Source organism: Hypomesus transpacificus, chromosome 11 (assembly GCF_021917145.1).
Source record: "Hypomesus transpacificus isolate Combined female chromosome 11, fHypTra1, whole genome shotgun sequence".
Classification (NCBI taxonomy): domain Eukaryota; kingdom Metazoa; phylum Chordata; class Actinopteri; order Osmeriformes; family Osmeridae; genus Hypomesus; species Hypomesus transpacificus.
The window spans coordinates 15425886-15441802 of record NC_061070.1 but is presented as its reverse complement, the minus strand read 5'-3'; the positions used below and the strand labels follow the sequence as shown (position 1 = coordinate 15441802).

Genomic DNA, 15917 nt, shown 5'->3' with positions numbered 1-15917 from the left:
CCGCTCAGCCACCTGACTCGCATTTATTATTTTTTTATCTTTCTTTCCCAGTCCTTTTCGTTAGTTTGTCAGTCAAGTTTGTGAGTGTTTAGAAGCTACTGAGCACTGGAACCCTGGGCTGGAACACCACACCGGTGGAAGGGTGTGCTGTCTGCACCTCATCAGCCTCCGCTAGTGTAGATCTAGGCTCTAGGCTCATCCATCTATGACACTAAGGTAATTATGCACACTGTCTCCCCCCTTTGGCTTTACGGTGAGGTACATAGAGACACGATCCTCTCCTGGCACAGATCAACGTACCACAGGCCATGTGTATGCACAAGCTGTCTGCAGATCAGTAGGAGGCTCAAATCTTTGTGTTGCATGCATGTTCACACACACACACACACACACACATGGACACACAAAGTGGATCTTTCATCTCTGTCATCGATGTGCAGTCTTAATCTTTTTAGTGCTGCGTGTGGCTGTTATCCGTCATGGCTGGCCGGACGCTGGCTGTCATTGGACACGGTTGATGATGTCTCATGCCGTGGATGTGGAGTGAAAGTGATGTGTTATTTCACCGCTTTACCTCTCTCCGTCATCCTGCAGAGTCATCAATGGGAAAGAAAGAATCCCAGGTATGTGATTTATGCGACATGACTGTCGTCTAACACGTCCAATCATCTGGGATCTGGAGAGTTTATGTGTATGTGTGTGTGTGTGTGTGTGTGTGTGTGTGTACATCAGTGAAGCTTCTAATTTCCTGTAGACAGGACATCAATCAGAGACGAAGAGTAAAATCAGACGAATTGCAAGGCTACACTGTCTCTTTCACACATCTTAGCTGGTCTCAATAGAATACATTTATTGCAAATCTGTGATGAATGATCAATCGTATCATAGCACATCAGGTCCATGGATTGCTAATCTGATGGGAAATGATATATTGAAGTATTATCTATCAAATTATTCTAATAATAAATCAATATGAATACAACAGCACAATTAGTATGATATTCATAATCTGCTAACGCTGATCTCAATATGTAACGTGATTGAAGTTAAGACTTGTTTATGGACGTTATTGCAAATTTGTCACAAAACGTGTGAGGGACAATGCAACACGTCTTTTGAAACGTTACAGAATGTATTTAAATCAGAGTATGGGGGGGGGGTAAAAAAATAATTAAATCAGAGAAGACCTTAACATTGGAGCATTTTTTTTTAGACGCATGATACCAAATCCAGGCCCACTCTTTTGGCTCATCTCATCTCCTTCTGGTTCCCTCGCTGCCCATGTGTACAAGTGGCCGTGACCAGATTTCACTGTGAAGAGCTCAATGATGAATGTTCACTAATGCAGACAGCGTCGGCCCTTGGTCTGGTGTTTAAGGCCTTGCTACCCTCTTCCTTCATTAACACCATCCATCTCTTCTTTTCTACCTTCTCTCTGCCTCCCACTCTCTCTCTCTCGAAGGCCTCTTCCACCAAAATTCACACTCAAACACACACACACAAGCACTTAAAGTGGGATGCTTTGTATCTCAGGCTTTTTGAGTCGGAACTGTAAGGACCATGATGTCCTGTTGCCGTGGTGACTGGTCTAGGGACCGGAAGCAGAGTTGTGGAGGGTGCTCTGATAGTTCACTGCACTTTTCACATCAACGCCCACTCACATTAATGCCCAATCACAGTCACAACTATTGACTGCAACATTGCACATGCTTCAAATTGTAACAACAGTTTCAAGTGTAAATCAATTTTCATTTAGCACATCTGAGTACCACCAAACCACAATATTGTAGAGATTACAAAATTCCAGGGGGGTCCATCTCCATAGAAGGACTTTCTATGACTACAACTGAAGCTCCATAATGTGTGTAGCATCCAAAGATCATCAGTAGAATCAGCAACATGCTAACACATCCACACAAACCTTCTGTACTTGGTTAATGGATAAGAGTCCTGTTGTACGAAGATAGGCTTGTCTCTCCATCTCTACTGCTGTGTTTGAAGAGGTATTGAACATAACAGGCACAGAGGCCATGTTACCTATGGACAGCAGCATTCAGAGGCATGGGAGAGCAGAGATCACCATCTGACATTTCCCTGACATTTCCTGCCATGTGTGTAAAACAGTTCCACCCAGGGCAAACACGGGAGCACATTCACCCGTTCTTTCTCTTTAGCAGAATCTCTCCACTCCAACCCCCCCCCCCCGACCCCCCCCGCCCCCGCCGCAGGCTCAGTTAACCCGCCGCTCCCCCGCCCCTTTCCTCTTCCCCTCTCCTCTGCGTTATTTCCCTCTTTCTCTCCATCCTTTCGTCACTCTCGTTCTTTCTCTCTGAGAAGGGTCTTTCTTTCTAAAACACATGATTTGCCATGATTCACCACTTACCTTTTTCGTCTTCACCTCTTGCTCTCTCCACATCCCGCCCGCCCGCCCTCCCTCCCTCCCTCCCTCCCGGGTGACTGTAGCCTTCAGGCAGGTGAGTGTACTCTTCAGCTGTAGCACACTTAGCGGCAGGGTTCAAGTGCACAGAGTACCGTTCATCTAGGGTGCGTGTTCTGTGTTTGACCATCAGGAGAGGACAGGGAGAAGGTTATGGAGGAAAACAAACACAAAAGCTTGTTTTTCTACGTATCTTCATTGCAGCACACATGAAACATCGTTAATATGTACCAGAGCCTAAATGTTGTCCTGTAATATGGGAGGCTTGTGAAGTGGGGGGTTGATAGGACATCATTTCACATCATTACCTGAATTCAGAAGCACACAGGCATGGGCACAGTACATGGTTGGGCGAGCCAGATAGTCACTGTCGATGACCTTGAAGTGATTTAAGTCCTCGGGCCCTCAACCAGTCGCTGCAGAGTGATGACAGCAATGGGGGCACCCACAAACACAGTCAGTCAGGGATGGGCCTTGCACAGGTGATGTGTGTGACTGTTGTCTTATGTGACTGCACCTTCTGTCCCTGTGGCAGAATGTCTGCCGTGTGTTTGTGTGTATTGACACTGTGTGTATTGTCCTTCCCTTGGGCAAGACGGGTCATTTCCTCAGTCTGTGTTTGGAGGCCAGACCCGTGGAGCGAAGACAGACAGACTGACCCTGAAACAGAGCAAGGGGACGTGCCCAGGTTGGCCAACTCATTCGCTCCTCTCTCTCTCCTGTGCTCCACCTCTCTCACTCGCTCCTCTCTCTCCTGTGCTCCACCTCTCTCTCACTCGCTCCTCTTCTTCTTTTTATTTCCCTTGCAGAGACGAGGCTGAGATGTGAGCAAATAACTGATTACATCCTGGAGTTGAGCCTAGCTGGGCTAGACATAGTAAACCCTGTAACCTCAAGTTAAAAGTTCTGAAGAAATTACAAGACAAAAGTAATAAAAAAAAAAATATATAAAAAAAAACTGGTCCTCAGAGACAGACTGTCCCATTTTTGTACGTTTTCAAATAAAGCGGGTTCAACAAAAATGATTAACAGCCTGTTTTATATGTCTGACAGGGACTGTCTTTCTATTCAACACCTGTCGTTCATCTGGAGATGTCTAGCAGGACCCTGCGCTTCCTGCTGACAGAAGACGGCCGTCCTCTATGTGCCTGACTGGAAATCAAAAGTGACAGCTGAACAACAACACGGCCGTAAGAGAGCTTGGAGCACAAATGAACTCCACAACTACCTGTGAATAGTAAACAAGCCAGTAAATAGAAACTGCAACTGAGAGGAGGGAGTGAAAATCTATCAAACTGGCAGTGAAAGATGGATCTACGACACATAAAAAAAACAAATTGCTTTAGAAAAAGTATTGCAACAATTCTGAACACATTTGGCCTGGGTATTTAACCTGCTCACGTTGTTTCAGGATATTTGCTCCAGTTTCTAACTGAATCAAATAAAAAGAGATGTCATTAGTAAGTGAGTGCATTTTCTAACATAGCTTTTGACTTCAGAGGCTAAATAACATCTACAAGAGTACGAGAGAGGGAGAGATTATGTTTGTTTTACTGCAGTAATTAGCAGTATGGCAGAGGGAGGTGAAGTGTGACAACTAATTTCACAGTCAGGTGGCTGAACAGCGCCGCTGTTGAGAAGCCCTTTATGACCCAATAAACACATTATCTGGCTGCTGAACACTAACCCTGACGCACACACACAGACAGACACACACACACTTAAACAACAACAGAGCTGAATCCTAGGGTAACTGCCAAAACGTTCCCACCACTTTACAAGTTTGAATACAAGCACTGAGATGGACAGTGCAGTGGGAGCACCATGACTGTTTGAATACAAGCACTGAGATGGACAGTGTAGTGGGAGCACCATGACTGTTTGAATACAAGCACTGAGATGGACAGTGTAGTGGGAGCACCATGACTGTTTGAATACAAGCACTGAGATGGACAGTGTAGTGGGAGCAGCATGACTGTTTGAATACAAGCACTGAGATGGACAGTGTAGTGGGAGCACCATGACTGGGAGTGAGGAACAACACTGCACTGACACCACGCTGTGTCATCCCCTTAAGGTGGAGTTTATCTGGAACATGATCAGGTTGTCTTGTTTGATTCAACATGGTGACTTGGTCCCATTCCTAAATTCTGAAGCAAGCTGTTTCCACTGGTATTGTTAGATTTCATCCATCCCCATAAAACAAGTTTACTCAGGGCTCTTTGAAACAGGGTATCCCAAACTTTATTTTCTGTGTCAGAAGAGTACCATGTAGCGCAATCACAGTTAGTGTACTTCCTTCTTATTAGTCTGTGTGCAACACAAAGAAAATTAAAACACAGAGGACATCAACAAAATAAGAAAAACAAAAATCATCATCATTAATTGAACAAAATCAATAAACCCAACAAAAGACAAAACAAATAGCAAACTAAACCCTGTGAAAGAGTCTAAACAGAGTAGAGAGGGAGGAGGGCCGTGGAGAGAGAGGGAAATGGTGGACAAGTAGAGAAAATTGGAAAAACGAGAGAGAGAGAGAGAGAGTCTAAGAAAAGAGAAAGACTACATGAGAAAGAAATGTATTGATATTCGAACCCTGAAAGAAAGAAGCCCTCCCTCTACGCTGCGGGGACGCGGGGTCGGGGGTGGAGTCCGACAACAGATGTGATGAGCCTCTACTGCAGGCAGACAGACAGAAAGAAAGTCATACAGACAGACTGGTAATATGGCATACTATCCACTGACAGAGGCAGACAGACAGACAGACAAGCAGAAAGATAGACAGAGAGACAGACACCCACACAGACAAGACTGAGGCATCTGATCCAGGGAGAGTGAGATGCAGCATGTTGGACACGATAGACACCCCACCCCAAGTGAAGGAGAACCACGGGGCAGATAGCAGAGTCTGAACATCACACAGCACAGAGAGGACAGAGAGAGAAGCTATATAGAAGAACAAGCTCCAAGCAAAACTAGAAACTAGACTTCTCCAAAAAGGCAATATTTGTCATTCTTGAGTGTAGTGAGGTTTCTCTTTTAAATAAATATGTAGAATTCTCTAAGATAGCGTGGAGGGTACGACCTCTCACTGTTAACAATGTACAGTATATACATATGATCTCTTCAATGACAAAATAGCCTTTGATGTACATATTTCTCTTACACCTGTCAAATAACACAACCAGGTCAATAGAAGCAAGCAGTGTTGTCTGTACAATTACCCATGCAACTCTCCCATGTTTATAAGATACGTAACTCTTTAAGCTCTCTGCTGCATTCAACAACATCAGATATTGCCTTTTCTTCATAAAATGGAATCATGTGCAAGTTACCAAAAGGATGTCATTCAAATGACACAAACCTAAAACAAATGTAGGTCCTACTTAGGTTAAACAAATAAAAATAAAAAAGTCCAAATCTATACAACATTCAAACCTCCGTCGACATTAACGAATGGGATACTGCTAACTATATACAGACATGTCATCATCATCCATGCACACAGTGAACAAGTAGCACATCAACATTCCCAAATATGGACATGGCATAGGGGAGGAACAGGGAGTTTATGGGAAGGGGAGGAAAGGGGGGGCAGGATGGCGGTTGTGGGGAGAAGGGCGAGGGAGAGGGGCGAGGGAGAGGGGCGAGGGAGAGGGGCGAGGGAGAGGGGGGAGGTCACAGAGAGAGAACGGCTGCTGCACAGGTTAGAAGGTGCAGACGAACACACACACCATAGATACACATGCTGGGCAGGGCAAAGTCCCATAGCTTCTCTGCACCAGGACACAATGTATGGCTGTACTTCACATGATTTGAGTTTTTATATTAAGCTGTTAACGTTCTCCCTCTTCTCCTCGTTTTTTTTTTTTTTTTTTTTTTTAGGTCGTCAGTTCACTCTGTTTTTATTTTATTTTATTGTAGACGTCATGGTAACGTTTCTTTTCCGGTCCGAGTGCAGTCGGAGCAAGTGTTGGGCTGGGTCGTTGTCAGCACACTCCCAACAACTGTCGTTTTCAAACAAAACATGGGAACCAGTGCCATGTTTCTCCTTCACTTGGAAACCCCAGTCCTGCCCCAGAAAGAACTAGAAGATATAAAGCTACTCTTTCTAGATTTTGGGAAATATTCATTTTCTTCATCTACCTCTACTACAAACCCCATTCAACCCACCATAAAATTGACGTTTTCCAATCCTAAACCAAACCCTAAGACTAACACCTTGCGTACTTGTGCATCCACGAGTGGTTGGACTTCCTCCAGTACGCTAAGGCAAGGCCCTGGGGCTTGGTGTGACCCTTGTCATTGGTTTGTGAGCAGGTCTCAGGTGAAGACAGCCCAGGGTGAACCCTAAGCCCTGCGCTCCAGCTCCAGGCGTGGTGCGCGCCCGATACAAACTGCTTTAGAAAGGTTACGCTCTGGACTGAAACAAAATCTCTGGCCCACGGACAAACCTTGTTTTTGGTTGTCATTACGAAACATCGCAAGGTTAGAAAACCCACATCTTTGTCTGAGGCAACCTGGAGTTTCCCTTAGAAATGGTTCCCTTTCGCAAAAGAAGGGGTAAACGGTATTATGAGTTCCATATAAATCATTATCGTTAAACCCTACAACCCCTGGTACAACCACCCAGAAGCTTGATCGAAAACCTTGTGGGGGGTTTGTAGTGTAAATGACAAGAGAACTAAACATTTTGTCATGTTCAAATTGACCTAAACCAGTACAACTACCTCTAGGTTAAACATTTACTTCATTACATTAAGTTACACATCAAGTATAATGTATAAAACAAAATCAGCAGGAAATTCTGGGTCATTCAGCATACAGTACCAATCTTGTTAAAAATTGAACCAAGCCCGTCTGAATTATTCAGACCGTCTGTCTTTTCCCCAAACACACTCACATGCTCAGACACACACACGCCCTCATGCGCACACACACACACACGCACACACACTCGCAGTCACACCCAAATGCACAGGCATCTCTGATTTAGCTGATCTTGACTAGTAGTAACAGTCTTGAAATGTAAACCTTTCTGTGGTCTCATGATTGGCAGATTGGTAGATTATCAAGGTTGCATCGTTAAAACAGAACTATCCTTCACCTCAGGATATATACGGCCAGAGGATTTGAACTTTGACCCTCAGTAAAATATCCCTACAGGGCCAGTGAAGTGTAGAAACCCCTCTAAATCTACATATCTAACCACCACTATGCTTGATGCCTCCCGGGTGAAGACCATATTTAGGACCTGAAATCCCAAAATGTTTCAAATGAGGACGAGCAGGAAAGAAGTAGCCTCAATGAGAGGCTGAGGAATTAGTGTGGGGGCTGGAAATGGGGCATGTTGGATAGAAAAACGATCACCATGGTTAGAGGTTAGGGGATAAAGAGTTCATTGCAAAGCCCTTTAGGGGTGAAACTGATACACTGAGCAGTCTGGGAGTTTCTTAGACACACGGGGGGAGGGGGGGGGGGGGACCAATGAGAGAGGCTGCTAGGAAACAGGTAGCCAATCAGTCAACTGTAAGGAACTGCTTATGTCTGTGTTAGGATGCAACCATTATTCAAGTATGGTGGTGATACTTATCTGGCTAACAAGCTCAGGTATTTCAAAAAACGCTATTTACTTTATACTAGCCTTTTGTTGTCAAAAACAAAGATATTAAAGGTAAAAACACAGTTAACCTTCTTGATTTCAGTCCTCAGCATCGGTCCTACAACAAGGTCAAACAACAAAGTGCCAGTAGCTTTCCTATTGGCTGTTCGATCCAAGGTCACACAAGGTCGTGACCTTTACTGCGTTCCAACTGTCTACCCTTCACTCGTGTGCACTCGTGTACTCCCAATCATGCATGGAAAGGTGTTGGATAGGTGTGAGTGGGGGTTAGCGAAAGCATATCCATGCATGATGGTAAAAGAGTGTCATTTCTGGAGGTGAAAGGAAGAGAATGGGAACCCAGGCACTTTCTCTCACACACACACACAAACACACACACACATACACACACAAACAGAGAGACAAAAGGCTTTTCTCCCTGAATCATCACCGTCATCTGCGTCTCCTCTTTTCCGATTGGGTGTTCAGTTCATGCATATACATATTAATAAAGATGGCGGTTTGGGGGAGGTTCATAATAATTGGGGTTTCACTCAAGAACGATTATGTTTTGTTTTTCAATTGGAAACGAGCTTCAGTCTCGGCTGAACGGGCAATGCTGTTTCTGAAGGGGGTTGCTGTAGTTAAGAGACATGCCAAACAGCCCCCCCTGTGGGACAGGAGGACACATACAAGAGCTAGGGTTGAGCGGACGTCTGAGGGGAAGGGTCTCTGTCCCGGCCCCCGGGGGGGGGGGTGGAGGAGGGGGGAGAGGGGGGGCGTGGGGTGCTCATCTTCTCTGTTAAACCAGTTCTATTATTTTAAGACTACAAGGGGGTGGGGGAAGAAATATCCATATTAACTGGGGGAGGGCAGAATGGGTTGGATTAGGGGGCAGGGCAACATGAAAGACAAGAAATAGTTTAGCCACAAGTCCTCCACCTTCCATCTCTGCATTCTCTTCCCCACTCCTCGAAGCTGCACCTGGGCTCTCCTGCGCCACTCTCCTCCTCCCTCCCTTCTCTCCATCCAGTGTGTGGGGGGTGGGTGTGCGTTCGTTCGTTTAGAACCCCTGGACGTGGCAGTAAGCCTCCAGGGAGGAGAAGAGAATGTACAAGAGCCACAGGCTGAAGAACAGCATCGTGGTCAGGACCTTGGCAGTTCGCGGCCCCCCCAGCTCGCCCCCGATCTCCGGCCGGCGCCGGTACATGAGCGTGCCCACGCAGATGAAGGCGAAGATGGTGAAGAGGGTGACGGAGAAGGCCAGGCTGCCGGGATCCACCTTGAACTCCCTGCCCTGGCTCTGGTGGTAGATGGCAGCGATGGACCAGGCCACGCCAATGCCCAGGAACACGTTGACCGCGTTGCTGCCCGTCACATTGCCGATGGAGGCGTCTGCGTACTGGTCCTGGATGGCTGCCACCTTGCTGGCAAAGGTGTCTGGGGAAAGATGGAGGGATGGGGGCAGCAGAGAGAGGGTGACACGTGGGGGAGAGAGGGGGGAAGGGGGGGTAGAGAGAGGTGAGAAAGGGTCAGAAGAGAGATAAGATGGAAAGAGAAGGAGAAATAATGGGAGAAAAGGGGTATAGGAAAGGAGGGGGGATGGGGTGGTGAAAACAAATTCAAAACCAGAGATTAATTCAAAGATGTTTTAAACCCCGCATAGTATAAATACTTGATTGTCCAGCTAGATTGTAGCTAAACAACCGATTATATAGTCAGTGTTGCACAATGTGCCATTTTCTACTGAACACAGAACAGTCTGGAAATAGTTTTGGACATTCTTCAGGGTGATACTATAATTGACCTGAAAAGGATTCTCTGTCTGTTAGCCTGTAAGTATAGCTCTACAGGTTAATAGTTTTCTAAAAGTACAGCAGTACTTTTAAAAAGAGTCCTCCATCATTTATTTCCAGCTCTGTCTTGCCAGCACTGGCCAAAACCAGTCAACAACCAACACTGTGAGCATCTCAGTTGGTTCAACACTAATTCTCTGAAGTGGTGTTCTCGGTCTCAGTTACCGTGGCAGCAGCCCACAGCTCAGCGCCTCAGCAGTAAGTCAGGGCGAGTAGCCTAATGTGTTAGATGTTCTTTCAGTGGCCGGCACTTGTTCTTTTCAGTCTCTCTCTCACCCTTCTTTTATCCTTTGTAAACCCCACAACATCTCTCCCCACCTCTCCTCCTGGCTACAGAGAGAGAGCACTGTCTTTCAGCTGCTGCCAGGCAGCCAGGGGAACCGAAGAGAGGAGAAGAGGAGACAAGAAAGGAGGAGTGGAGGGAGAGATGAAGATGGAGTAGCAGGGGTAAAACAGTTGGAGAGAAACAGGCGGGAAGCCAAGCGAGCTGGAACAGAGAGGGAGAGAAGGAAGGGTGGCCAGTTTGCCTCGGAGGAGTCTGCCTGGCGCCAGCAACAGCCAGCTGGAAAGGGCAGCAGATTAGTCCCAGGTGGCACCATTCTCTGGGATTTCTTTCAACCACACTGACTCGGACATGGACCAGGGCTGTCAAGGAGCAGGGTACCAAGGGCCGGACCTTAATAGAGTGAGCAGTGACTGGTGAGAATGTGAGAACTGCGGTCTGAAAAGACTGACAAAGACCTATCCGAATAAACACACACACATGGACACACACACACCCCTCCCCTACAGGCAGACACAGTGACAGGAGTCTCTTTGTGTTCCTTATCACATGTAACAGGGGGATGGATCAGCCTTTGCTCAGAGGGCTGAGTGCCCTAGGCCCCCCAGGTCCCCCAGTCCTCCTGCTCCCCTGACTCACTTCCTGTTACAGCCATGTATTTATGCAACACTGTCATGTAACACAGCCATGGAATACAGCCACATAACCCCCAGTGGAATGGTGACAGTCAGGTGTCCAAAACCAAACAGAAAACCATGCCTTCTTAATGCTCCCTCTCGCTCCTTCTTGCCTTTGTTCGTTCTTCACTGGTACGGTGACAGTATCTGTTTCTCTGGCTTTGTACTGCGGAACAATACACCTCACTGAACTCACACTGCCCTGCAGAAACTGGAAATGTCCCTCCAGCGGAACAACAGAACCCTGGCACAGAGCACGGAGGAAGAACAATGGAGGCTGGACAAGAGTGCTGAGCGGTGGCATGTGTTCGACAGGTGTTAGAACAGAGGTTGGTGTGGAAAAGCATGGCTCCGCTCCACTGCTGAGCAGAACATGGTGAGATGAAACACTGACGCTACTGCTTCCTCACACCTCCTCGTAGACTGCGTCTAATACAGTACACACACACACACGCATGTACACACACACACCATGTTGAGTGGATGTAAACATTGACTCAAGAGTTGGAGGAGGTGCTAATTGGCTAAACAAGGGGAAGTAAAAACAACTTGAACTATTTTTAGATGTCACTTCACGGAACATTTTCTCGCAAGAGGGGCTCTCTGGGAGTTAACCTATGCAACCTTCTTTATGAACATGTGCAGGTCGAGGCGAGCGAACGCGGGGGCCCGCGGTGGACCTGGGCTTTACCTGTGCAGTATAAGCAAACACCTCATCATTGACATACCTCTGGAGGCAGCATAAAAGCTAGATTCAGGGGTTTATATATAAATATGAGGTGTTATTTTTCCACAACCTCCAGGGGCAGGGCTACCCTGTTCTGTGTCACAGCTCCATGGAGTTTCACGCTGTCTTCAGCCCTGAGCAGAAACAATGTGAAATGTTCCCATCGGCTGACTAACCAAGACAAACCAGGTTTCTCTACCTGCTGGTTCCTCTCTCAGGTCCTGTGTGTTTTATTGTCTGGGGCTGCAGTGGAGCGGGACGTGGATGGTAAGTCCTAACAAATCCTGTTCTCCTGAATGCAGCTTCTCAGGGGTGATATACTGTATGTGTGTGTGTGTGTGTGTGTGTGTGTGTGCGTGTGCGTGTGCATTATCAGCGTACTACATCATACTCATACCCAGGAACGCTAACTAGGATGACAAGAGCACACCTGAGCCTTGTGAAAAATGACTCCATGCTAATGAACATGGGTGGTTTAGTGACGCGGTGGTGTGTGTGTGTGTGTGAGTGTGCCCATGTGAGTGTCTGTATGTGAGTGGTGTATGTATGTGTGTGTTTGTGCTGAAAGGCAGGAGACAGGAGAAGAGGTAAAAGGTTTGGAGTAGGCCACTGCACACGCCTGTTCCTTTCACACAGGATGATGCACACTGGTGTCTACTCTGGTAGAAGTAACACACACACAAGCCTCTTCAACTTACATCCGCCCCTATAGATGCACACTTTGCTGCTCACCATTAGTCATGCCAGCTCAGAATGGAGAGTGTGTGGTCTGTGCTCTACCTTAACGGTACTCAAAGCGCTTTGCATTTTTGCCTGAAGTTTACTGGAATGCGGTCTACAGGAATTCTAATCTTTGAAACACGCTTTATTCATTGAACAATAATAATAATAAATCAATAAAAATGCCTCACTTTATGGCACTGGACCACATCTGACCCCCATCCCAGCCCTGGTGAGTGTTGGTGCACGTCCTTACCGGGCACGGAGGTCCCCAGGGCCACAAACACCACGGCGGTGACCGAGTCCTTGAGCCCCACGGTGCAGCCGAAGTGAGAGGCCAGGTCCCCTATAAAGGCGGTGAGCAGGCCGATCATGCAGATGGACACCACGAAGCACGCCCAGCCATTCCAGTAGTCGGTGGGGGGGACGAAGGCGAACAGAACCTTCCAGAAGACGGTGAGGAAGTGCATGACGTAGTCAAAACAGGATGGCAGCTTCTCCTCACCGCACTCGTCGTCGTCGTCATCCTCACCTGAGAGAGAGACAGAGAGAGAGAGAGACAGAGAGAGAGACAGAGAGAAAGACAGAGTTACGAGGCGTTTAAAAGAGAGATTTAAGCGGTCTCTCCTAACCAACTAGCCGCGTAAAAACAGCCTTCGGCTTCCAAAGTTCCAAGAATTGAATCGTAAAAATATCAATCCATCCTGGTAATGAGGCAGAAATATAGCTGGAACCAAACAGGTTGATGTCCTGCATCTCAGCAGGGTACAACTGGGATGTCTCTTGTCAGCAGGGAGTTAGCGATGTGACCTGGCTGTCGTGGCTGCTTGACTGCTCCTCGTATCTCAGCTCATTGGAGTTTAATCATCGCCTCAGGCTTGGACTACAGCCAGCCCGCTAATCCACACACACACACACACTGCTAATCTTCAGTGTGTGCATGTGTGTGTGTTTCTTGAATAGATACATGTGTGCAATGAACACCTGTGTGTCTTTGTAAAATGCACACGAGCCAAGCAACCAACACGTTATTCTGAAGTACACTTGTGCTGTATTTAACCTCAAGTGTAAAAGCTTATGATACACGGGAACTGGGCCTAACCCTCTGAAGTCAATCTGAAGTGACAAAGTAGAGCAATTTGAATATGGTACCAGTGGTGTGTGAAAGAGCTGGCAGGACACACAATGCCATTTATCTTCTAAATGCCAAACACAATTTTCACTCCCATTTTTAACAAGGCAAATTCTCAGCAACAGGATATAGAAAAGGCCAGCACAAAGATATTCAAAGTGCTCTCATTTTTGAAACAGACAAGGACCCACACATGCAAGCACACACACACTGCCAAATCCATCTCTGCGTTCCTGTTACGCACGCAAACAATCCAGTCAGCCTGTCAGTTGCTAGCTTGTTCCAGAAGCTTCTATAAGGAAAGATGACACAGTGTAGGCCTAATGAGAGACGCATCGTAATAAATAATTTAGGACCTGATTCGGATATCTCTTCAATCCCAGCATGCCCTGCCATCACTCCAGTCACTCCAGCACCAGTATGTTGATGACACACTGGCGCTGAATTCTATAAAAACGATTTCATCCGTTGTTCAGTCTTTGTGCTTAGCCTTTTGCCCTGCTCTTTTCGTTCCCCTTCCTTCCTGCCAAAGCTCCCTCCGTCTCTCTCAAGACTCCCGGCTGGAGGCCTCTGTAAGGGTCATGCACACCTCTGACCCTTGGTCTGGTCCACGCAGTGCCGGGCCAGAGGCTGGAGTCTGGGGTACGATACACCAGGGCTAACCCATGCAAGTGGTGTATGCAGTGGACATGCTTGGAATGTAGATGTGTGTCGGTGTGTATTTGTGTGTGAGAGTGAGGCGCAGTGGGAGTGCGTCTGCTTACATCCGGAAAGATTTGCCGGAGCCAGAGGAGACAGCTCAGGTGGATACATAATCAATTTCCTTTCCTTAGCATTTGGTGCTAATCTGGAGCAGATAAACAACCCCTCTCTTTAGTCTGAGCGCTAACAGGCTAATGACAGCATGAATATCATTAACACTCCAGATTATCATACATTATCTCTCACCTGTCACTTATTCACTCATGCAATCACACACACGCGCACACACACACACACACAGACACACACACACAGGCTTGAAAACGCACATTTATCTGCCAGAACATTAGCCTAGCATTAATATTCCTATCAGCTCCTAACATTACCATTTTACACTGGCTCATTTGAAACGTTTCCATACTTATTGCTTCTCTCTAAGCCTTAGAGACAAAAACAGGAGACGTGTGACTTGGCAGAGTGAGAGAAGGATCCCAAGACAGAGGAGCGGAAGGCCCACTGTGGCTGACTAGAACACACAGAGAACCCAGACAGCCTGTTTCTGATGGTGGTACTGTGGTTACTTTGTGACTGCCAAGCACACACACGGGAATAGACCCCGAGAAAAGTCACCTCCTCTTCATCTGAGGAACCGACACAGTGGGACTGTGGAGAGCTGGGTCTGTGCTACGTTACTGTGACAGGCTTCGCTGCTGTATCTGCTGTCTCAGGGTCTCCTCTATGGAGAGACGGAAGGGGAGGTGAAGTGAAGAAGAAAAGAAGAGGAGGAACGTAGAGAAGAGATGGAGTATTTGAAGAGGAAAGGGTAGCGGTGAGCACAGCCGACAGTGTTTCTGTTTTGTCTGCAGCTGGCAGTCTCACAGGTGATCAGGAAGCCTTATCTGTTTGTGCCCACTGAGCACGCTCGAGTGCTGCTCTCTGATAGGACGCTGCCAGGGACAAGGTTGGCTGCTCTGCTGTGATAGGCTGGCTGGGTAGGGGAGCGAGGGAGAGGGGGACAACGAGCCAGTTAGAGGAAGATAGGAGTTTATCCATGAGGAGCTCAGCTCTCTCAGGGGATCACAAGACTGGTGCAGGGGGAAAGCCAGATTGAAATTCAATACACATATCTTCAATTTGCTTCAGGTGAAATTGATTTTGCGCAAACTGCATGTTAAATCTATGTTATGATAAATCAAGTGCACCAGATATTATAAAACAAAGTGACAGCTAGATTTCTACAGATCTGGTTATCAGCCCCTCTACCAGGCTCAGGCTGGGGCCTCGAACACAGGGTCCCTCAGGGTGGCTAGTCCACTGCCTGCTCCAAATGAGCCTGGCTATATAAAAAGGACCCTCATTCACTTTGCATAAAGGCAGAGGAAAGGGAGCATTCTATAATTGATGATAGCCAGGTCGCAACCCAGAGCAGGGCGGTCGGAAGATGTGCACACACACGCAGCACATGCAAATTCACTTTCCATCCCTAGAGTGTGTGTGTGTGTGTGTGTGTATGTGTTCTATCACATCCAGAAAAATTACAAAAGCGTGAAAATGTGAGAAAATGAGAGAGAGAGAGGTAGAGAGAGAGAGAGAAAGAGAGAGAGAGGGAGAGAGAGAAAGAGAGAGAGAGAAAGAGAGAGAGAGGGAGAGAGAGAGAGAGAGAGAGAGAGGGAGAGAGAGAGAGAGAGAGAGAGAGAGAGAGAGAGAGAGAAAGAGAGAGAGAGGGGAGAGAGAGAGAGAAAGAGAAAGAGAGGGAGAGAGAGAGAGAGAGAAAGAGAGAG

At 47.0% G+C, this 15917-nt stretch overlaps 1 protein-coding gene across 1 annotated transcript in view; it reads right to left on the bottom strand.

Annotated features, from left to right (window-relative positions):
- Positions 1 to 4656: 4656 nt before the first annotated feature.
- Positions 4657 to 15917, bottom strand: part of slc8a1b (solute carrier family 8 member 1b) — a 55138-nt gene continuing 43877 nt past the window's right edge. Inside the window, exons 8-9 of the mRNA XM_047029908.1 lie at positions 12559 to 12834; positions 4657 to 9479 (exon numbers count right to left, since the gene is read on the bottom strand). Of these exons, the coding sequence (XP_046885864.1) occupies positions 9103 to 9479; positions 12559 to 12834 (653 nt within the window). The 3' untranslated portion in view covers positions 4657 to 9102. The remainder of the gene's footprint in view (positions 9480 to 12558; positions 12835 to 15917) is intronic.